Genomic DNA, 25,089 nt, shown 5'->3' on the forward strand with positions numbered 1-25,089 from the left:
TGGGAGAGAACACTGGGAGGAGGCAACAGTTTGGTTGTAGCAGTAGCAGCAGCTTCCTGATTTTTGTACTGCAGGTATGGTAATACTTCTTGAAAGCCATTTCATTGTTCTCCCAGTTTTGTAAGCTTCTAATTCCCTCTATCAATCTTTTATTGTTAACTACACATACAGTGATTTCTGGCTTTTGTCCTGGACTAGAAGTCATTCACCCAAACTCAAAAATTTATTCCTTCACCGAATTATAAGGAATTTGAGCTTTCAATTAAAGTTTTCAAAGGATAAATGTAAAATATGAAATCATCAAATAGTTAAGATTCATTCCCCTTAAGCCAGCACAAGTTGGCTTGCTTGAGAATAGGGAAAAATAAAACAATTAGGGATGTGTCTTAACAGGCTAACGATGAAAATGTTTGATAAATTTAATGTATATTCTTAAAAAAAAAAACAGAAATGGCCTACAACTGCATCACAGACACTTTCTCTCCTGATATGTAACACAATAAATGACAACTTCATTAGTTGTGAATAAATAAGGAAATAGCTGGCTCACCTGTTCTATGTAATATGTTGTTATGTGAACAAAGCAAGTATCAAAAATAGGGTAAAGAATGCATGAGTATTTTATAAAAATTTCAATAACTTGTAAAGTTTATAAAACCAGATGATAAAAATAGACTAAAATTAGTTATTATTATTAAACATTTATTCATCCTTATTTACATCAATATATATTTTTCTAAGTGCTGCAGAAAAAGAGACTTCTCCATGTGATTTTAGCTTAGCAGGAAATAGAGCTAGGTCATTGAGTGGTCTGGGCAGAGTACCCAGTGAATGAAACACTGGATTCAGTGCATCAGAGGGGGAAAAGGAGCCTAACATATCACTGAGGTGATGGCAAAATTGGATCATCTCATTAAAAAGGCATCAGGCAGAGCTTCTCATTTCTAAAACTGATGGTATGAAGAATTCAGATGACTCTTCTATGGGAAATAATTTTAAAAATGGACCAGACTTCCTAAGAAATCACTTGTAAAATGTTGAAGAACAATTGTGAAAAACAAAAACATATACAGTAAAGATAAATGTAGAACATAAATATAGAAGACATAATAGAAAAATAGTGAAAAAGCCTAATTTTCAGTGCAAGCCTGTAATAGAGGGGTAAGCAGTATATCAGTAAAACAAAATTTATTATTTCCTCAGGGCATTGAAAGTATTTGTCCTTGGGGTTTGAGTTAAAACTATTTGGGCTCTGAAATATAAATTAAGGCTCAGGGCCAACTGAAGGTGTGGAATATTAGATGGAGAGCCTCTCCATTTTCTGGAACCCCATAGGGCTATAACCATAATATAAATATAGTGTGGACATCAACTAATGTAAACCTGCTCCCTCCCCACAATGACAGGGAATTATATAGAAGGCTCCCTCAGTATAAAGTAGAGGAGAAGAAAAAGAAAAGAAAACATGCCTGGGAAATTGAGGCTACAGATTGACCCTATTGTGTGTTTGTATTTTAAATATGCATAGGTTGAGTTGCAAAAAAACTCAAGTCAGGGCCTCCCCGGTGGCGCAGCGGTTGAGCGCTGGGTTGCGAAGCTGCCCACGGCCTCTGCGGCGCCGGTTCGATCCCCGGCTGTTCCCCGGCCACTGGAGGAGGATCCCACATGGTGCGCAGACCTCTCCTGCCACCCGCTGCTCCCCTCAGCAGTGTACTTCAGTCCTTCTGCCTGCTCTGCTCCCCACTGTGGCTCTGGTGAATTCTCTCACCCTCCCGCGCTTCTGACTGTACCCAGTGCATGTATAAACAAAACAAACAAACAAATATAATTAATAAATAAATAAACATGCCTCTATTTAAAAAAAAAAAAGTTTAAAAAAACTCAAGTCATAAGCTTAATTTGTGGTGGTTCTCTATTAATAGTATTTCCAGGATCCTGACTGAAACAAATGAAAATCTACTTTGAAGAATGGAACATGTGGCTGAGACTTTGAGGACACCCTCCAAATAATTTGAAGATCAATCAATCACATGAGGAGAAACAAAGACAATATGAATGAGAAGAATCAAAAAACATAAAACAGCAGAAATAGACCTATATACAACCTTAAGAAATTAGACATTTAAAAACCAATTAGGGGGACTCCCTGGTGGCGCAGCGGTTGAGTGCTGGGTTGCAAAGCTGGCTGCAGCCTCTGCGGCGCCAGTTCGACCCCTGGCTGCTCCCCTGCCATGGGAGGAGGGTCCCACATGGTGCGCAGACCTCCCTGGCCACCCGCTGCTCCCCTCAGCAGTGTGCTTAGGTCCTTCTACCTGCTCTGCTACCCGCTCTGGCTCTGGTGAACTCTCTCACCCTCCCGTGCTTCTGACTGTACCCAGTGCTTGTATAAATAAATAAATCTTAAAAAATAAAAAAAATAAAAAATAAAAACCAATTAGGGCCTCCCTGGTGGTTCAGGGGTTAAACTCTCAACACTATCAAGCTATTGCCAACTACTGCAGATGAGTTCGATCCCCCTCCAGGGAGGTGACCCACATGGCTCAGCAGACCTCTTCTGTCTTGCCCGCCCACTGCTCCCCTTCACCCACTGCTCCCCTCAGCAGGGTATTTCAGTAGATCTGCCTGTTCTGCTCCCATGTCTGACTCTGGTGAATCCTCTCACTCCCCGCACTTTTGACCTGCACCCCAGTTCTTGTATGCGTAAGTAAAATAAATCTTAAAAAAATAAAAACCAATTACACTTACCACAAATAAACAAGCAAATGACCTGTCTGAAATTATCTGTATGGAACACATTGAAAGGTACATACACTGAGTTCCAGGAAAAAGGTGATAAAAATTATAAAAAATAAAGACATAACCTGATAATGGTAATGAAATTCAAGGATAGAAAACAAGTCACCTGCCAGTAAAGTAAACAAACTTGAGACTTCTCCTCATGAACGTTTAATACTAGATAGATATCTACAAGGTTCTGAGAGAAGGAAATTATGGTTCAATAACTTTATACTTAGCCAAGATCTTATTCAGTTACAAAGATAACAATGCAGCAAGCAGGAAAGAATTCATAAAACATTGCTAAATGATGAAATTCAGCCAATTTATAGATTAACTGAGAAATGATGATGAAAGGATTACTGTTATATTTGATGTCAACAAGTCTCTGATGACAAGGAAGTTGACTGAAGAATTTAATACCAGCTATATTATACTTCTCAGATGTGATAGTTCAAGAAATACAGCACATATAAACTCTCCTTTACAGAATGAAAAATATAAATTAAGTTGTGGAGAAGCAGGAGTAAAATGAATGACAGTAAGTAATGCATTTCATTCCAGTTTGAGCACAACCATTTATTTCATTTCCCTCCTGAACTTGATTTAAACAATAGAGAGCAAAAATTTAAAACAAATAGCCTTATAAAGGCCAAAAAAGGAGAAGAATAAATAGCAGGGGGACAATTCACTAAATTTTGTAAAATGTAAAGCCACTACAATTAGTGATGGACAGATTTCACTTTTTTATTTTGTCAAGTGAGAACAGAGAGTGGGGAAGAGTTAGAAAAGAGGAAAATCAAATCTATTCAAAGTAATGATACATATTGAAGGTCCAGAGAGAGAGGCTGAAAAATCTATATAAAGAATACTTGTATATGAGAATTCCTGGCCCAGCCAGGGGAGCAAAGTACCTTCCCTTTACTCATAGTTGCAGAAAATGGGAGATGTACTATCTATAGGCGTTATATAAAAGGACTCTGGACTGACGGATACAATCACAACTAAGGACTGGACTGAGACATTAGTGGGAAGAGGAATAAGGAAATTTTACACGCTGATTAGGATCTACTCTCCAACCAAGGAGCTATTACTGTGCTTTTATAACACTTTCCACTATCACTCCCCCATTCTTATTGAATTCCTCTCTGAAAAATAACACAGATCTAAGAAAAAAGACTTACAAATATTAATAATTCATCCCCAAACAAAATGTTCATTACCCACAAGCGCTGTCCACAACTAATAGCCCCACACAAACATACAATGTCTAACCAGCTTATAATGTTCCATGAAAAAATAAAAACAGACAACCAGGCAGCATGATATTTATAGGGAAAATCTCGAAGCAGAGACTAAAGACAAACAAAGGATAAAAGAAGTTCAGAAGAAAAACAAAATGCTAGACTCAGAAGGGAAAAGTTAAAAACCTACAATGAATATCCTTGGAGATAAAAGAAAAAAAATCTAGTTTTTGTGATATAATAAAAAACTGCCATTGGGTGAATAAAGACCTAAATATAAGGAGTAAAACTCTTAGGAGAAAACAGAGGTGACTTTGGATTAGGCAATGATTTCTTAGATATGATACATAAAGCACAAACAACCAAAGGAACAAAATATGTAAATTGGGCTTCATGAAGAAAAAACCCTTTTGTACTTCAAAGGACACCAACAATAAAGTGAAAAGACAACCCACAGAATGGGAGAAAATATTTGTATACCTTTTATGTGATCAGGTCCTAATATCCTGAATAAATAACTACTCCAACTCAATAATAAAAAGACAAAAAATTCAATTTTAAAATGGCAAAGAATTTGAGTTGCTATTTCTCCAAAGAAGATATTCACATGGTCAGTAAATGAAAAGATATTCACATGGTCAGTAAATAGATTCAGCTCAGAATCACTAGTCACTGGGAAATGCAAATCACAATAAGATACTACTTTATGCATTTTAGGATGACTGTAATCAAAAGGAAAAATGTTGGCAAGAATATGGAGAATGGAACTCTCATACATGCTAGGAATGTAAAATAGTGCAGTTACTTTGGAGAACAGTTTGATAATTCCTCAAAAAGTTGCCCAGAGTCACTGTATGACACAGCAAATCAATTCTAGGTAAAAATCAAAGAGAACTGAAAGCAAATGTCCACATAATAACTTTTAAATTAATGCTTATAGCATTAATTCATTATTCATTATAACCAAAAAGTAGAAACAGACCCAAATGTCTATTCACCCATACAGTGTGTTAATCAAAACAAATTTATGTTTTGTAGTATTCAGCAGTAAAAGGAATGTGTTCATCCACAACATGGATGAACCTTGAAAATTATACTGAATGAAAGAAGATAGACACAAAAGGATATATATTAATTAATTCTGTTTATATTAAATATCCAGAACAGGCAGATCTATAAAGATAGAAAGTTGACTAGTGGTTGCCAAGGACTGGAGGGAGGAAGGGAGAGGAAATGATTACCAGTAAATAACAGGTTTCCATACAGGGTGATAGAAATGTGAAAATATTGCAGAATTAGATAGTGGTAATGATTATACAATCTTTGAATATATTACAAAGTCCTGAACTGTATACTTTAAAAGATGAGTATTATGGTGTGTGAATTACTATAGAAAGAAACATTCAGAGAGCAAGAGTTTTGGAAAATGAAAATATGAAGGATTGAGAAAACCTATCAGAACCCAGGAAAATAATACAAAAGATAGTAAATAGAGAAAGTTTAAGAAAAATTGAAAGTCAACCTAGGAGTTCACTGTACAATTAATAAGAGTTACAGAATAAGAAAACAAAGAACACTGAATGGAGGAAATAATTTCTTAACTTACACACACAAAAATATCCCAAATCATGCTGCGTATGAAAAACATATGTCTCAAGATAGACAAATCTCACTGAATATCCAGCACAATGAATGACAAAATTCTTACACTATGACACATAATCAAGAAACTCTAGAAACACTGGTGATAATATATATATATAATAACCCAATTTCACTAGAGTAAGTAGGGTCATCCTCCACATTATTGGCATTTGGGGTTCTAGAGCATTTGGGGTTCAGGCCCCCATTCATGGGGTGCTGTCCTGTGTATCATAGTTTAGCAGCATCCCTTGTCTGTATCCATAAATGCCAGTAGCACCATGTTCTCTGTATGTGACAAACAAAGATGTTTTCATTGCTCTAGATTGATAATCAGGGATGGGTGGGGGGAACACAGGTGTCAGGAAAGAATGGGTAATCAAAGTGTTGAACATCTCAATATTAGAGACTCAAAGTAAATGAAGACATACTAGCAGTAGATAACTCCTTACCTATTATTCCACACTCAACAAAACCATCAAGTGAACATTTGATTTTATGTCACCTGAAATTTTCAGATGTTCAAGTTCTCAATAAATTAATCATCAAATATTCTTCAAAATATAGCATGAGTACACCCAAGAGGAAGGCATAAAATCCACAAAATGAAATCAAACACAGGAAAGAGATAAAAGAAATTCTCAGGGTGATGGGTAAAGCAAGTCCTAAACTGCCTTTGGTACCAAGAGAGCAAATTATTCAATGAGACAGAAGCCTACATAGTTCCCACATGGCTTTAAAAATTGTGGAAACGAGTGATTTCTTTATGAGTTTAACAATATATTAAAGAGATTAAGAACTTAGAAAATATGGTGATAACTTAAAAATATGTACATAGAAAAAGAGAGAAAATGAGGCAGTAATTTGGGGGAAGGAAAGAAACAAGATCTGTGCATCAGGAGGCTCAGGTGTAGTAAGTGATATTTACATTGTCATGATTATGTAAACACTATTTAAACAGGATGGTAATATTGCTATGAGAGAGCATGAGATAGAGGAACTGTGCAAGTGTGTGTGTATGCCACTTAGGAAAGAAGTGAATAATATCTAAAACTAAATTTGAGAGAAAGCATTTTACAAGTAGATTATTTAGAAATATGGAAGTAGGTATGGAAAAAGTTGAATTTTAAAAAATGCTACCTTTGAATTAAAGTGGAAAAATTATAGCATTCTGTAATTTTAGATTAAATATGAAAAACAAAATGCCTAAGCAATCATGGGAATTATCTTCTTAAATGCACTGTAAATGCTATAAACATGGATGAGGTACTTATATAAAAATGTATAAAGTAAAGTGAGGAGGGAGAAAGTGTAAGAATGTTTTTAAGCAGGCCATTTAGTGGTACTAGTATCTTAAATATGCATCACAATCTTGTTCTTTAATAATGTAGGGATCATTTATATAAGCTTAAGCAAGTTGTATAGTTTGCAATTTTGTTTTATTGTATTTAAGTAAAACCTGATTGTATTAATTATAAAGTTAGCAATTTATTATAGATTAATTTTTAAAGATTTATTTTTTGTTTATGCATACAAGAACTGGGGTGTAGGCCAGAGGGTGGGGAAGGGTGAGAGGATTCATCAGGGACAGAGTGGGGAGCAGAACACACGGATCTATGGAGGAGTGGAGGAGCAGATGAGACAGGAGAGGTCTGCTGCTCTGAGGCTCGAACTCATGCCACAGTGACTGGCGAGAACTTGACAGCGCTGATACTTAACCACTGTGCTACCAAGAGGGCCCTATAAATTAATTTTTAAAAGTTATTTCCATCTATTAACTTATAAACAACCATAGAAATATTTTGGAATGATGTTCATAATATTAATAATTATTTATTATGATGGAATAATAATGTTAATTTACTTTCATTTTCTTATTGAGTACTGTGACTATATGTTATTAAAAAATGAGAATAAATACTTCCATACCAAAACCATTTATTATGAAAAAGTAATCATAAGTCTACCAATATTATCTTTACCATTTTTACTGTTTAACTGGGGTTGATCATTTAAATAATATCAATTTTGAGAAAAAATACTCAGAAAATGGCCAATAAAATACTGCTTTCTGTGATGGTAACAAGTGTTTTGGAAGGAACGCTACAAAAATCTGACAGTTAATGGAATTACATTAACTGGAAATGATGTGTAAGCTGAAAGCAATCATTTACAATAATTAGATTCATGCACCTGATAATAAAACATAATTCTCTTAATCATAAAAAGATATCACTGGACAAGGTCAACTATCAGAACCCTGAAAACATGTAAATTTTGAGAATTTGACTCCCCGTGCACCTGAGAAACACCATTTCTTTGCTATTGTATGAACATGCAAAATGTATGATGTTAAAAACAAGCAAACAGCCCAGATTTACGGGATGCAAAATATATCAGCAGATTTAACTAATTATAAATATGACAATAATTATGAATACGGGAAACAGTAAGCTCATTATGTAAATGAAAAGGTTAGGAATTATACATTAGTGAATATTATCATTTACCAAATCTTGTCAAAGTGAGATTCCTAATTGGACCCAAAATGATTTCTGAAGTTAGCATTTACCTCAATGTCCTGAACAGCTGGTTCACCCAGGAAGTTGGGGAGAATGGGCTTGAGGAACTTGAACTCGTTGGTCCCTGAGCCCCCCGTCAGGCACACCTCATACTGGTAGCTGTGGGACAGCGTCCCGGCGCCGCCCACGTCCACCAGGCGGCCCGGGAAGGGGCCGTCGGGCCCCAGCGAGCCCGCGCGCGCGCCGGCCCCGCGCCTCCCGCACAGGCGCGCGGCCGCGAAGGCGAGCGCGCACAGGAGGAAGAGCGACGACACGGCGGCCAGCGCCACCACCAGGGACGCGGTGAGGCGGTCGGCCTGCGCGGCGGGCGGCGGCGCGTCGGGCGGCGGCAGGTAGGGCTGCGAGAAGCCGTCGACCAGCAGCACGTGCAGCGTGACGCTGGCCGACAGCGGCGGCTCGCCGTTGTCCTTGACCAGCACGACCAGCCGGTGCTTGGGCGCGTCGCGCTCGCCCAGCGGCCTGGCGGTGCGCACCTCGCCGTTGTGCGCCCACACGCCGAACAGCCCGGGCTCCGTGGCCCTGAGCAGCTGGAACGACAGCCAGGCGTTCTGGCCCGCGTCGCCGTCCACCGCCACCACCTTGGTGACCAGGTAGCCCGCGTCGGCCGCGCGCGGCACCAGCTCGGGGCAGGGCGCCGAGGCGTTGGGCGGCGGGTAGAGCACGGAGGGCGCGTTGTCGTTGGCGTCCTGCACCACGACGCGCACCCGCGCCTGGCCGCTGAGCGCGGGCGAGCCGCGGTCCGTGGCGCCCACCAGGAAGTCGAAGGCGCGCAGCGCCTCGTAGTCGAGCGAGCGCAGCGCGAACAGCTGGCCGGTGTCGGCGTTGACGGCCACGAGCGCGGCGGGCGGCGGGTGCGCGCGGCCGGCGGGCAGCAGCGAGTAGGTGAGCTGCGCGTTGGAGCCCGCGTCGGCGTCGGTGGCGCGCACGCTGCCGATGTGCAGCGCGGGGCTGTTGTTCTCGCGCACCAGCAGCGTGTAGGCGCTCTGGCTGAAGGCGGGGGCGTTGTCGTTCACGTCGGACACCAGCACGGTGATGTGGTGCTGGGTCCTCAGCCTGGGGGTCCCCAAGTCCGTGACCGTGATCGTGATGTTGTACTCGGCCTGCCTTTCTCTGTCCAGCGCTCCCTCTGTTACTAAAGTGTAGAAATTCTCGACTGATGGTTTTAGAACAAAGGGGAGATTGTCATCAATAGAACAGACAACCTGTTGGTTTTGCCCAGAGTCTGCATCTGATACACTGAAGACTGCCACCATGATCTCTGGCACGTTTTCAGGGATGGGGCTGATGAATGAGGACATGATCAATTGGGGGGCATTGTCATTCATGTCCAGGACCTTGATGACTATTGAGCATTTTCCAGATAGTCCCCCACCATCTATGGCCTCCACATCCACGTGATAAAATTGTAATTCCTCAAAATCCAACATCCTTCTCAGTCGAATTTCTCCTGTAATTGAGTTTATTTCGAAGGGCTGATTAACGTCATCAACTTGAAATAGGGCATAAGATACCTCCCCAAAGGATCCTGCATCTAAATCTCTTGCAGAGATGGTGATAACCAGAGAGCCAAGGGTTTGTTTTCAGGGATCTGCACCTCATAGAGCTCCTGAGCAAACTCGGGGGCGTTATCGTTGATGTCCAAGACCAGGATCTGAATCTTGATAGTTCCAGACCGTGGCGGAGACCCGCCATCCAGCGCTGTGAGGGTTAGCCTGAGCTCAGCCTGCTCCTCCCGGTCCAACGCTTTATCCAGCACCAGCTCTGGGAACTTCCTGCCATCGCTGCGATCGCGAGTGAGTACGTGAAAGTGAGGGTCGGAGCTGATTGTGTAGCTCTGAAGACTGTTGCTACCAGTGTCTAAATCCTGTGCCATTTTCAAGGGAAATATCTTTCCTGGTGTAGTAATTTCTGATATTTTTAGTAGCATTTCTCTGGCTGGGAACTCTGGGGCGTGGTCATTTATATCTTTGATTTGTAAGGTAGCCTGAAAAAACTGCAAGGGATTTTCCAGTAATACTTGGAAGGGTAGCACACATGGTTCAGTGGAGCCGCACAGCTCCTCCCGATCCAGTTTCTCATTTAGACGCAAATCATAGGTCTGTGGGTCAATCTGCAAATGCTGCCTGTTCCCCTTGAAAACAACCTGGGCGCTGCGTGCAGCCAGCTCTCCTACCCTGAGTCCCAGGTCCTTTGTCAAGCTGGCCACAAACGTACCACTTTCTTCCTCTTCCCAGACAGAATACTGAATGGATTCCGAACCCACCTCCCACCAAAACATCAATATAATGAAAATGGCCACTTGCCTTTTCTTGCGATGTACTTTTGTTTGTGCCATCTCTGTTGTCATGTCTGGTGCCAGAAGAAAAAATCCTTTTCCACTCTCAGTCACCAACTCCACCGTCAACCCTCCAAAATGTCCTTGTTATAGAATTTCAAATCCTTCTGACAACTTGTCTGTCAACGACTGCCTTCCTGAACACTCCTAACTTAGCTTTAACTGTAAATGTGTTCTGTATTTTTTTCCTCCTTGGGGCTTCTGGTGAAATGGAGTCCACTGATTCTGCAGATCTTTTTATTCACTCTCTTAGCCTGCACTGCCACCACGCGTTCAAATCGTGAAGTGCTTACTCAGAAACATCCCCAAATCTAAGCATTGTAGACTTTCATTTATAGATCAAGTCAGTGTTTCTCACACTATAGTGTGTGAACCACATTCATAAACAATTACCTCAGAATTTGTTTTCTTTTCTCAAATTCAATTCCTGGGCTTCTTCCCCTTCCAGATCTTGAATCAAATTTTAAATCTCAATCTTTCTCTTTGCTGCTCATGCATACAAACATTTAAGGGTCATTCCTTCATGTGATGTAAACTCTCTGTAATCAACTTATATTCTGCTGATCATTGTAAATTTTAGTCCCAGAAGTCCACCATTTAATTTTTCTAATCAACTATACAAAATCAGGAAGTTGGTTAGCAACACCAATGGTAAAATAATCAATCATTTCTATGAATTATGTGATTCATAAGATAGCACGAAAAGCAACGAAAAGCAACCCTTGCTATTTGATCACATCCGCAAGTAACTCGCAGCAAGTTGTTCGAAGGAGAATTGAGACCACTAGATACTTATGGTAGAATTATCTAACCAAATTAAAATATTTAGAAGAGAAGCTGGGAGCAACTAAGTATCTTTCATAAATGAGCATTTTAGGATTCCAGTTCATTTTTGTGTGTGTAGAATGGGTCACTATTTTAATAGAAGTATTCATTTTATTGTATTTGTTGGTCAAATTCCCCTTTCATATTCATCAAGATACAAATATATTATCCTGTTGTAAGAACATAATGCAATACAGAAAGCAAATGTTCAAGAAACACCTCTACTATTCTCTAACAAGGATGATGACACAAGGTCATAAATATAGGCTGAGTATAAGGTAGTTTAACAGGTGAAATACTTTTGAGTGGAATTCTGTGATGGAACATTTATGGTTATATCCATCCCTATATCACCAGTTTCTGCTTAAATTGACAGATTTCCTTGAGGATAAGAATAACAAGTAAACAAACTAATGAAGTAAAATGAACACTCATGGATTTCTTGGATGGGTTTTGTTCTTTCTCTGTAACAAAACTATTTCCAGTTCAATCCTAGATGCTTTTTCCTTTTAGTGGTATTCAGATACCAGTTTAGTGTTAATCTCTCACATCTGCAGAGTCCTTTATTCATTCTCTTTGCACGTACCACCACCAGCTATCCTCATATATATAAGTTTACTGCATTGTTTTTCATTTTAAAGCAAATTTTATTAGTGGCACAGTATGTTTAAAACTCATTTTAGACCACTGAGATGTTTCCAAAAACATTGGTTGTTATAAAGAGAAAGAGGTTAACATCTTAATTTAATCCTAAAAGATATCAGCTGGGTATGTAGAGATGCTCCCTATTTATAGAAAATGGGCTATTATGGATTCCTTCAGGATAATGCTTCTGTTTTATTCTCTTTTGCTTTACTGAGACTTGCTAGAGTAGAGTTGAACTCTTCTAAACACATTTCCAGGGAATAATCCATCTCATATGATTTTGTTAAGGGAAAAGTCCAAAGTAAAAAGCATAAACTCCCATGTACACATCACTCAGGTTCACAACATTCTGCTTAAGCTAGTCCATACTTTCTTTTGCATCCTTGCTGATTTTCTCTCTAGTTGTTCTATCAGTTGTTAAGAGAGGGTGTTGAAGTCTCCAACTTTAATTGTGGATCTGTTTCTCCTTTCAATTCTCAGGTGTCTGTAAACATTTCTTCTAGTAATGTTTACAAAAACTGAAATGCACAAATCTTAACTATACCATTTGAACACATGAATCTGCCCACGTAACCCACACCTCTTTCAAGATACAGAACATTTCATCATTCACTGGGAATTATCTTAATCATTTTTAATAGCTTTCCCCTGCTATTTATGCTATTATATGCTAATGTGGAGAGATAGTTTTAAGATTAATTTAGCCAAATTATTACCTGTGGGTTGCAATAGTACTTTAGCTAATGAAACATTGGGCAGTATGGTAAACTTGATTTTATTTAGTTAGCTTATAATAATTACATAACTGATGAAGCTTATTTCCATTTTTATTCTATATGTTTTATTTTCCTTTCAATTATACTATTTAAACATTTTCAAATATATTAAAAATTAAAGATAAAACTAATCTTCAAGGATGAGTAGCATCTCTCACAAGTCTTCTTTAATTTAGCTATATGCAAAGAAAAACAACAATTCAGGGTAAAGATAGAGATGATATATAAGCGGCTACTTAAATCTTCTAATTGATGAAAGTTACTGCAGAATATCTTCAAAATATAAATGATTTGTCACTAAATACATTTGAAATCTCAAATGGCTGGTGATGAATTTTTGTGCAATAGAAGAGAAATATAAGAAACAGAAACAGGGCCTCCCGGTGGCGCAGCGATTGAGCGCTGGGTTGCGAAGCTGCCTGAAGCCTCTGCAGCGCTGTTTCGATCGCTCTACTGCCGCCTGCTACTCCCCTCAGGAGTGTACTTCGGTCCTTCTGCCTGCTCTGCTCCCCGCTCTGGCTCTGGTGAATTCTCTCACCCTCCTGTGCTTCTGACTGTACCTAGTGCTTGTATAAATAAATAAATAAATAAATAAATAAATAAATAAATAAATAAATAAATAAATAAATCTTTAAAAAAAAAATCCTTCAATTCTGATCATGGAATTATTTAAAAAAAAAAAGAAACAGGTAGAAACAATTGGGTATATTTGATATCCAACAAACACAAGTCTCAGAAAAAGAAAAATTGGGAATGTAATTTTATGGAAATAATAGTGAATATGAAATAATCCCAGATATAAAAATGAATTAATTGTGATATACAAGATATTGAATGATGCATATAATGTATAAGATATTGATGAAGTTTAAAAGAAAACTAAATCCATTGTCAGATATGAAGAGACATAGACAGCTTATTTTTTGTGCACCTTCTCTTAGAAAGTCACCTGAGGATATGCTGTAACAAAGAGAGGGAATTTTTATAATGGCATTTTATTTATTTTTTTAAAGATTTATTTATTTATACAAACACTGGGGTACAAGCCAGAGGTGTGGGAGGGTGAGAGAATTCACCAGAGACAGAGCAGTGGGAGAGATAGGAGAGGCCTGCCCCACCACGTGGGAGTCTCCCTGGCAGGCAGGGAATCGAACCGGCATTGCAGAAGCTGTGGACAACTTCACAGTGCTGCATTCAACTCACTGTGCCACCCGAAAGTCCCAAGGAGAAGGAATTTTAAAAAGAAATAGGTAAGGATCTATCAAACAGTAGACTCAACTAGGAGAGGTATGAAGAAGATGACAGTTTTATTTGCACTAAGAGGTCATTTAGTCCAGATAGAAGCAGAGAGGGATTCAGGTAGGAAATATGCAAAGGTGAATTACTGATTTGAACATACTGAAAGATATGGTGAAGTCAAGTCTAAATGATGGCTAAAATAGTAAATCTATTGCTCTTGATTCTGGAGACATTCTACATTCAGTGGCATAGAAGACACAACAGGAGATTAAAAGAGCAGAAAATATGGCCCTTATCACTAATATGAGTCTGCAATGGACAATATTTTATTGTGGTAAAAAAACATAAAATTTATCATCTTAATTATTTTCAGGTATACGGTTCAGTAGAGTTGTCTGTTCACATTCACACGTTTTCATCTTGCATATCTGAAACTCTATACCTTTTTAAACAAAAATTGTCACTGTCCTCATTCCCCTAGTGCCTTGTAACCACCATCTTACTTTCTGCTTCTGTGCATCTGACCACTTTAGAAGCATCATATAAATGGAGTCAGGCAATATTTATTTGCCTTTTTGTGACTGGCTTATGTCACTTAAAACAATGTCCTTAAGGTTCACTTATGATGTAGCATGTGATAAGCTTCCCTTCTTAGGGTTGAATAATACTCCATTAAATGTATATACCACAGTTAGTTTCTCTATTCATCCACAAATGTGCATTTGGGTTTCTTCCACCACTTGCTATTGTGAAGAGTGCTGCTGCAAACACAAGTATGCAAATATTTCTTGGAGACCTTGCTTTTAATTGTATAGGATATGTGCCCAGAAGTAGAATTACTGGATTATGCAAAAGTTCTATTTTAAAATTTTCAAAGAAAATCCATACTGTTTTCCATAGCAGTTATACTATTTTACGGTCTCACCAACATTCCACAAAGGTGCCCATTTCTTCATACCCTCACCAACAGTTGTTATTTTCTGCTTTTTGAGAGTAGTCATCACAATGTGAGGTGATATTGAAGTTTTGATTTGCATTTCTCATATGATTAGTAGTGTTGAGTATGTTTGCATCTGTTTGTTGGTCATTTGTATGCCATCTTTGGGGAAATGTATCTTCAGTTCCTTTGTCCATTTTTAATCAAGTTCTTCATTTTTGGAGTTGTTGGAGTTTTTATATTTTCTGCACATTAACTGATAATTGGATATATAGCATTTGCAAATATTTTCTTCTGCTCCACAGGTTGCATTTTAATACTTTGTTGCCCCCAAATTTTGTAAAGTTTGAGGTAGTCTCATTTATCTGTTTTTGCTTTTGTTGCCTGTGCTTTTGCTGTCACATCTAAGAAGTCATTGCCAAATTAATATCATGAAGCTTTTCCCTGATAATTTCTTCCAGGGATTTTATAGTACAACCAACAATATTTTGAGAAAGAGAAAAATTGCTTCCTTCAACTAGAAACCGATATAGCGCTCACAAGTAGGCCATGAATGTCTGTTGAACATAAACAATGCCACAGAACAACATCACCAAAGACCATTGTGACCCTGATGGAAAGAGACCAAAATAAGAGAATTTCATGATCATGATTGAGCAAATATATAACCAAGAACATTGTACAAAAAAATAATCAAATCAAAGTCTCCTGTCCTGACTATTACCAGTGAATGCTTTAAAAACACACACACACAACAACAAAAACAAGCAGCCTTAACCTCACTTTGTACTTTCCACCTCTGTAGTAAAACCCTTTAAGATACTCAATTATAGATAGTTACCCCCACTCTCTAAAAGCATCCTTTCCATAGTAGCCCCTAATTCCTTGAACCTCACCCCCAAAATCACATAACAATCTAAGACCAATAGTGACCAATAAGAGCAGTTTCCTTACAACAATTAATCCAACTTCATTCCGAGATAGTGTGTTCCTGGTGACCTATTGACTGTGGAACATTCATAATCTATGTGGTTATTAAGGTTCACTTCTAATATTGAATTCCAGGCTTAAAATATATTTCTAGACAAAACAAGAAATTAATTATTCCCTATTAATTCTAGAGTAAAAAGTGCCATCAATTATGACTATATAAAAACCAGAGTTCATTTTAGAGATGTCTATAGATGCAAAAGAAACAACAGAAAAAATAAGAATTCTTTTCCACTACACACAAAAGATCAAGAAATATACTATTAGTGGAACAATCAATGGAAGTTTCACTTTGAGCAGAGACATACCAGAAAATAGTACAGTAGCTATTTGTGCAGGATGGGTGAGAAAGGTTTCAAGTGTGCTATGTCCTAAATGATAATAGCAGAAAATTAATTGTTTAAAGTTTGAAGAAAATTACAAACATATCCCTAAGTAATGGATAGTATATATTAAGTAAGAACCAGAAAATATAAGGTTTAAAACTGCTTTCAAAGAGATATAATGAAAAACAGACAACTAGATGTTGGCAAGCATGGTGAGGAACTAGTACATCTAGATACTGCTGATAACAGTGTAAATTAATACAGCACTTTGTAAAACTATTTGGAATTATCTACTAAGAGTAAAAGTGTACTTATGGAGCAGCATTTCACCCTTAACTATATACCCAACAGAAAGAAAAGCATACACACCAAAAGAAATGTACAAGAATGTTCAGGGCCTCCCCGGTGGCGCAGCGGTTGAGCGCTGGGTTGTGAAGCTGCCCCCGGCCTCTGCTGCACCGGTTCAATCCCTGGCTGCTCCCCCGCCACCAGAGGAGGGTCCCACATGGCGCACAGACCTCTCCTGCCGCCCGCTGCTCCCCTCAGCAGTGTACTTCGGTCCTTCTGCCTGCTCTGCTCCCCGCTCTGGCTCTGGTGAATTCTCTCACCCTTCCGCACTTCTGACTGTACCCAGTGCATGTATAAACAAACAAACAAACAAATAAATAAATAATACATGCCTCTTTTAAAAAAAAAATTTTAAAAAATGTTCAGAGTATTATTCTAACAACCAAATTTTGACTCATTCAAATGGATGGTAAATAAATTGTGAAATACTCATATAGTGGGATACTGTAGAGCAACAAAAATGAAGAATTAAAAGTAGTATGCATAAATGTCACCTGTAACATAACATTAAGTGAAAGACACAAAATATTTTATACTCTACTATTCCATTTGTATAAATTTTAAAAAGGCAAAGCTAAACTATAGTATTGGCACCTAGGCTATTTGTTATACTTGGAATAGTAGAGATTTTAAGAGGTAATGTGAATGGCACCTGGGATGCTAATTGTGTTTCATTTTTCCTCAAGATGTTGATTCCAAGTATGTACAGTTTCTGAAACACATTGAAATGAACATCAAGGATTCTTCACTTTTCTGTTTGTATGTATAACTCAATAAAATGTTTGTTTAAAAGATGTTTGTCAGTGCTGATGAGAACAACCACAGAAGAGTAGATAAAACTATTCTTATCGTCATGCTTTCTCTCCTACAGCATTCTTTATCATAGGCATGTATTCCTTTGAAAGCAAAATGAAAAAAGGAGGGAGAAAAATGAAGAAAATTATGTTAAACAATTTACTTTAGATAGTTCGCATTGAATAAACTTCAAATGTGATGAAACAGATAAACAGAATATCGAGAAAATCAGTTGATTTTTATTAAGAATCTCAACAAATAACAAGAGGAGTAAACATTTTGGGAAATTCAACAGCATGCATGAATTGATAATGGTATTGTATGAATAAGTGCAATGTTGTAGAATTGAGTTTTCCAAAAGTAGCCAAGATAAAGTTCAAAAGAACTAATTACAAAAGGGCAATCAATGCTATGCTTGAAGGTGGAATTTTTCTCCATGATGTTCCCAATCCTGGGATCTGGGGAAGTTAGAGATAAATGACTAAATCATAGCATCGTGATTGGATTCCTAATTGAACCCAAAGCTATTCCGGAAGGTGGCTTTTCCCTCTATTTCCTCCCCAGCGCCCAAAGGCGGAAGGTTAGGTAAAATGGGCTTCAAGAACTTGAACTCGTTGGTCCCTGAGCCCCCCGTCAGGCACACCTCATACTGGTAGCTGTGGGACAGCGTCCCGGCGCCGCCCACGTCCACCAGGCGGCCCGGGAAGGGGCCGTCGGGCCCAGCGAGCCCGCGCGCGCGCCGGCCCCGCGCCTCCCGCACAGGCGCGCGGCCGCGAAGGCGAGCGCGCACAGGAGGAAGAGCGACGACACGGCGGCCAGCGCCACCACCAGGGACGCGGTGAGGCGGTCGGCCTGCGCGGCGGGCGGCGGCGCGTCGGGCGGCGGCAGGTAGGGCTGCGAGAAGCCGTCGACCAGCAGCACGTGCAGCGTGACGCTGGCCGACAGCGGCGGCTCGCCGTTGTCCTTGACCAGCACGACCAGCCGGTGCTTGGGCGCGTCGCGCTCGCCCAGCGGCCTGGCGGTGCGCACCTCGCCGTTGTGCGCCCACACGCCGAACAGCCCGGGCTCCGTGGCCCTGAGCAGCTGGAACGACAGCCAGGCGTTCTGGCCCGCGTCGCCGTCCACCGCCACCACCTTGGTGACCAGGTAGCCCGCGTCGGCGCGCGCGGCACCAGCTCGGGGCAGGGCGCCGAGGCGTTGGGCGGCGGGTAGAGCACGGAGGGCGCGTTGTCGTTGGCGTCCTGCACCACGACGCGCACCCGCGCCTGGCCGCTGAGCGCGGGCGAGCCGCGGTCCGTGGCGCCCACCAGGAAGTCGAAGGCGCGCAGCGCCTCGTAGTCGAGCGAGCGCAGCGCGAACAGCTGGCCGGTGTCGGCGTTGACGGCCACGAGCGCGGCGGGCGGCGGGTGCGCGCGGCCGGCGGGCAGCAGCGAGTAGGTGAGCTGCGCGTTGGAGCCCGCGTCGGCGTCGGTGGCGCGCACGCTGCCGATGTGCAGCGCGGGGCTGTTGTTCTCGCGCACCAGCAGCGTGTAGGCGCTCTGGCTGAAGGCGGGGGCGTTGTCGTTCACGTCGGACACCAGCACGGTGATGTGGTGCTGGGTCCTCAGCCTGGGGGTCCCCAAGTCCGTGACCGTGATCGTGATGTTGTACTCGGCCTGCCTTTCTCTGTCCAGCGCTCCCTCTGTCACCAGTGTGTAGAAGTTCTTGAATGTGGGTTTTAGGAGAAAGGGGAGATCGTTCTGAATGGAACAAACCATCCTACCGTTGTCCTCGGAATCTGGATCAGAAACACTGAAAACAGCAACTACAGTCTCTGGCGAGTTTTCTGGGATGGAACTGGAGAGCGTGGACATGGTCAGTTCAGGGGCATTGTCATTTACATCCACCACCTCTATTGCTACAGTGCATTTTCCTGCAAGACCCCCGCCATCTGTGGCTGCAATTTCCATATTGTAATAGCGAGTTGTCTCGAAATCCAATGTCCTTTTCAGACGAATTTCTCCTGTTATCTCGTCAATTACAAATGGCTGTGTAACTTCAGCGCCTTGCAATAGTGCATAGATTACATTCCCATAGGCTCCTACATCTAAATCTTGGGCAGAGACAGTGACAACCAAGGAGTTTAGGGGGCTGTTCTCGGGAACCTGTACCTCATAGAGCGACTGTAAAAACTCAGGGGCATTGTCATTGATGTCCAGGACCTCAATGAGGACTGCAGTGGTCCCGGACCTGGGTGGAGCTCCTCCATCCAGCGCCGTGAGGATAAAACTGAACTGCGGCTGCTCCTCCCGATCCAGCGCTTTGTCCAGCACCAACTCTGGGTATCTTCTGCCATCTCCGCGGTTATGAGTGACAACATGAAAATGGGAGTTGGGGCTGATTGTATAGTTCTGAACAGTGTTGTTACCTATGTCAAAGTCCTGAGCTAATTTCAAAGGAAACACAGTCCCTGGCAGGACGTTTTCTGTGATTTTTAGGAGCATTTCACTCTCTAGGAACTCTGGGGAATGGTCATTTATGTCTGTGAGCTGCAGATCACCTTGAAAAACTGCACCGGGCTTTCCAGTAACAGTTGGAAATGCAATATGCAGGGATCTGTCGCCCCACACAGCATCTCCCGGTCTAATTTTTCAAATAGAAGCAAATTACCGGTCTTTGTATCGAGCTGAAAGAGCTGTTTGTTTCCTTTGTAATGGATTCGCGCACCCCTTGTGGCTAGTTCCCTCACCCTGAGCCCCAGGTCTTTTGCCAGGTTGGCCACAATGGAGCCACTTTCTGTTTCTTCTGGCATGGAATATCTAATTGTTTCAGAGGCAGCCTCCCTCAAAAGCAACAATATAGCAAGAAAGATAACTTGCCTTTCCGTGGCTTTTTTGCTAGCGCAGTCTCCATTGGTCAGGTCCGGTCCAAGAAGGTGCAGTTTCTTCAATTCCGTGTACAGTTGATCCAGATTGCTCGTTAAATAACCTCGAATTAAATCTTTCTGACTGACTTGCACCTAGAACGATGCCCTCTGAAGATTTTTTTCCCCTAGATCTTACCTAAAAACACTTCCTTCTTTTGGGAAGCATTCAGAGTTTTGATTCCCAGCTTAATGGCGACCGGGGTATCCACTGTGCCTTCATTCATACGCTTAGCCTGCAGCGCCACCAGGCGTCCACATTTACTATTGCATATAGTATTTACCATTTAATTCCAAACATGAATTCTGTTAACCTTTTAAGTCACAGAAATTATCCCAACTATAATTCCAATTCTTATTTATTGGAAGTTCTAAATAAATATTTGCTGAGTTAACTTTCAGTTGAAAAATACTTTTAGAACAAACTAAAACGCTGTGTTAGTTTTCCTCATGAAAGTATGTTTTGAGTACAGGAAGAAACTTTCTGTTGTGGATTTACTTAATTATATCAAGAAGTATGTGGTTTACAAGCTATAAAAAAATCACTTCATTTTGAAATATCAATCAGAAAATGTAATGTTTCTTTCACTTAACATTACATTTGTTACATGCAGTTGTAAAACCTACTAACTTATTCTCACTGCTTTTTATTATTCTGTTACATGATACCACAATTTGTTTATCCATTCTCCAATTGATGGACATTGATTGGGGTTTTCCATCTGGGGATATTTTGAGTGATGCTGCTACCCACATTCTTGTACTTGTCTTATGTTGTCTATTCATTCATGTTGAATATATTCCTAGGAGTTACATTGTTGTGTATTAAGATGTACACATAATTTTAGCTTTAGTAGATATTGCTAAAACAGTTTTCAAGTGTGATTTATCGAAACCAGCAAGAATGAGAGTTCCAGTTGCTCCTTAGCTTTGTCAACATTTGATACTATCTTTTAATTTAAACTACTTTGGTGAGTGTATGGTGATATTGTATTAGATAACTTTAATTGGTATTTCCATGATTAATTAAATTGAGCACATTTTCACATGTTTATTGGTCAGTGGGATACATTCTTTTGAAGTGCCTATCAAGTATTTTTGTCTGTTTCTCTACTTAGGACATTATCTCTTTTCTTATTGGCCTTTTGAAGTTCCTTATACGTTCTAAATATGTCTCCTTTTTCAATTGCAAATATCTTCTCCCACTCTATGGCTTGCACCTGAAATGTCATGTAGTGTCTTTGGTGAACAAAACTTGACCTTAATTTAGCCTAATTTTTCAATATTTTCACTCATGGATAGGACTATTTGTGCCCTGTTTAAATCTTTGCATACCCCCATGGTCATGAAAATATTCTTGTGTTGGTATATTTTGAAAATTTATTTTACTTTTCACACTTAGTGATATAATCTTTCTGAATTAATTTTTTCATATGAATTAAGTTCAGGTCAAAAAATGACTTTTTTTCACATAAATCTCTCTAAACGACTACACCATCTATGAAAAGGTGACCCATTCTGCATTGCTTCTGAAGTGTCATTTTGGCATAAGTCTACTGACCAAAGTTCTGTTCAAGACTTTTTTCCATTTTCTCTTTATTTATCCTGCAAAACCATATTGACTTTATTACTAAAGCTTTATAATAGGTTTTATTATCTGATAGGTAAGTCCTTCAGTTTTGTTCTTTTTCTTCAAGATTGTGTTGATTGTTGTCCTTTTGTATCTCCATATAAATTTTAGGTTCAGTTTGACAATTTTCACCAAGAAATCTGATGAAATTTTGTTTATGATTTCACTGTATCTATTGACTGGTGAGAACTGACATTTCCCCAACATTGAGTCTCTAAAATATTGAACATTATATAATCTCTATTTATTTAGATATATACAACTTTTCCAATAATACTTTATACTTTTCAATGTAGAAGTCTTAAGCATATTCTGGTGTTTCTAGATACCTGTTATTTTGAAACTATTACAAATGAGATTCAACATTTTAATGTTCATTTTTGCTGTACAAAAATATAATTTATATTGTATGTTGACCTTATTATATTCAGTAGAATTGCTAACTTCATTTACTCATTCTAACAGATTCTTAATTATGTGTTTGTTTACAAATCATCTCATCCTTTAAAAAAGACATTCTTATTTCTTCATAGCCAGTCATTGTGCCTTTTATTATTATTATTTTTTGCCTTCTTTCACTCTTTAGCATCTATAGTAAAATAGTACAAGCAGGCATTCTTATTTCATTCCTGATCCATGAGAGTTTTCAGTAATCTACCATCAAGGTGACGTTTACCATAGATTTTAAAATACAATGTGAACTGCCCTTCTATTTTCAGTTTGCTGTTTTACCATAATGCATGCTGAATTTTATCAACTGACCTTTATCTGTATCTTTTGAGATAATTACATTTTTCTCCTTTAGTTGTTATTGTGATGAATTACATGATTTTTATTTTTTAAGTTTTTTTAAAAAGATTTATTTATTTATTATTTATACAGGCACTGGGTATAGTCAGAAGCGTGGGAGGGTGAGAGAATTCACCAGAGCCAGAGTGGGGAGCAGAGCAGGCAGAAGGACTGAAGTACACTGCTGAGGGGAGTAGCGGGCACGGCAGGAGAGGTCTGCGCGCCATGTGGGACCCTCCTCCGGTGGCCGGGGAGCAGTTGGGGATCGAACTGGTGCTGCAGAGACTGCGGGCAGCTTCGCAACCCAGTGCTCAACCACTGCGCCACCGGGAAGGCCCTATTTTTTTAAATTTTTTGAAGATTTATTTATTTATGCATACAAGAACTGGGGTACAGGCCAGAGGTGTGGGGGGTGAGAGGCTTCACCAGAGACAGAGTGGAGGAACATAAAAGGCAGATTGACTGAATGCACTGCTGAGGGGAGCAGTGGGCGAGTCAGGAGAAGGTATGCTGTGCCATGTGGGTAGCTCCCTGAGCGGTGATCAAACTCATGCTGCAGTGGTTGTGGATAGCGTCATAGGTTGCGTCTTAGCCCCTTGCGCCACCAGGGAGGCCCTGGTTGGTTTTTAAATATTAAGTTGCAATTGTGTTCCTGAAACAACCCCATTTTATTATTCCTATTTTATATGTTTCTCCTATCAAAGAAAACCAGACCCCACCCTGCTTAGCTTCCAAGATCAGGCATGTTCAGGGTGGTGTAGCTCTAGATACTTATATATTTCTGAACTTGTTGCTATTTTGTTTGAAAATTTTCCAACTTTTTATAAAAGAGATTGGCCTGTCATTTTTCTTTCTCATAATGTCTTATTCAAGGGTGGATGTCATAACCCATTCAAATTAGGCTAGCACACAAATGAGAAATAGCTAGCACACAAACTGAGAAATAGTTCCTATTTGTTCTGTTCTCTCAAAGAGTGCATAAAAACTGGTGCTAATTTTTCAAAATTATTTCAAAGTGTTAACCAGTGTGAATTGGAGTAGCTAGATTTTTAATAACTAATTTACTTACTAGAAATGACTAATCAGGTTTTCTATTCTCATTTCCCTTTTGATAAATTATGGTTTTAATAAATGTTCTAAATGTTCTTCATTTTACATAAATTGTGAAATTTATTGTCATAAAGCTGTTCATAATATCCCTTTTATATTTTTAATGTCTGTAAGGTTGGTAGTGATGTCCCTTTTTCATTCCTAATATTGAAGTGTCTTTCTTTTAGTCTTGATTGTTCTGACTCAGAGATTTGTTTTATTAATCATTACAAAGAGCTAATTTTCAGCTTTATGGATTTTCTCTGTTATACTTTCATCTTCTATTTTATATATGTATATGTATACTGTTTGTTACTTTCTTCCTTATTTTCATTTGACTTGTTCTTTTTTAGTTTCTTTAGATGAAAACTTAGATTACTGATTTTCAGTCTTTCTTTTCTAACATGTGCATTTTAAGCTTGAAAATCTCTAAGCCCTGTTTTGAGATATAAAATCTTAATTTTTACCTAGTTTAAAAATATATACACATGGCCTCCCCGGTGGCGCAGCGGTTGAGTGCTGGGTTGCGAAGCTGCCAGCTTCTGCAGCGCCGGTTCGATCCCCAGCTGCTCCCTGGCCACCGGAGGAGGGTCCCACATGGCAAGCAGACCTCTCCTGCTACCCACTGCTCCCCAGCATACTTCTGTCCTTCTGCCTGCTCTGCTCCCTGCTCTGGCTCTGGAGAAATCTCTCACCCACCCATGCTTCTGACTGCACCCAGTGCTTGTATAAATAAATAAATAAAAATAAATCTTTAAAAAATATATATATGGATATTTCTGCTTTGATTTCCTCTTTGAGCCAAGGATTATATTATTTAGTTTGAGAACTTTTGGGGATTTCTTGTTACAATTTTATTTCTGTCTTAATTCTGCTGTGAATAAAGACCATACTCTCTAAGTCATTTCAATTCTTTAAAAAAAAAATGTGGCTTGCCTTGGACCCATAATTTGATAATATGCACATAAAGAGATGTATATTCTCCTGTTTGTTATATATATTAATGTATTAAAATAGAATTACTGTGTTGTTCAGATCTTTGATATTCTTAGTGTACGTGTCCTTTTTTTTTATTAGGTTTCTACAGGATTGATTTAAGTTCTCTGTTATGATTGTGGATTTGTCTGTTTCTCATTTAGGTTCTCTCAGTTTCATGTTAATCTTCTCTGTATTGTTCTGTGCTTCCAAAGTGAGCATGAATATTCTTTCTATATTCTTCAT

General features: G+C 39.6%; 2 protein-coding genes across 2 annotated transcripts in view; both read right to left on the bottom strand.

Moving 5' to 3' along the window:
- Positions 1-10,871, bottom strand: part of LOC119243366 (protocadherin beta-6-like) — a 64,704-nt gene extending 53,833 nt beyond the window's left edge. The window contains 2 exon segments of the mRNA XM_037509121.2: positions 8,233-9,812; positions 9,815-10,871. Coding sequence (XP_037365018.1) covers positions 8,233-9,812; positions 9,815-10,589 — 2,355 coding nt within the window. The 5' untranslated portion in view covers positions 10,590-10,871.
- Positions 10,872-17,637: 6,766 nt separating this feature from the next.
- Positions 17,638-20,440, bottom strand: LOC119243370 (protocadherin beta-5-like). The gene is given in 4 exon segments (XM_037509125.2): positions 17,638-18,184; positions 18,187-18,621; positions 18,624-19,994; positions 19,997-20,440. Coding segments are annotated over 4 exon segments (2,277 nt in total). The 5' UTR covers positions 20,250-20,440; the 3' UTR covers positions 17,638-17,966.
- Positions 20,441-25,089: the final 4,649 nt, after the last annotated feature.

Source organism: Talpa occidentalis, unplaced genomic scaffold, assembly GCF_014898055.3.
Source record: "Talpa occidentalis isolate TD23 unplaced genomic scaffold, MPIMG_talOcc4v2.1 talOcc4.13, whole genome shotgun sequence".
Classification (NCBI taxonomy): Eukaryota; Metazoa; Chordata; class Mammalia; order Eulipotyphla; family Talpidae; genus Talpa; species Talpa occidentalis.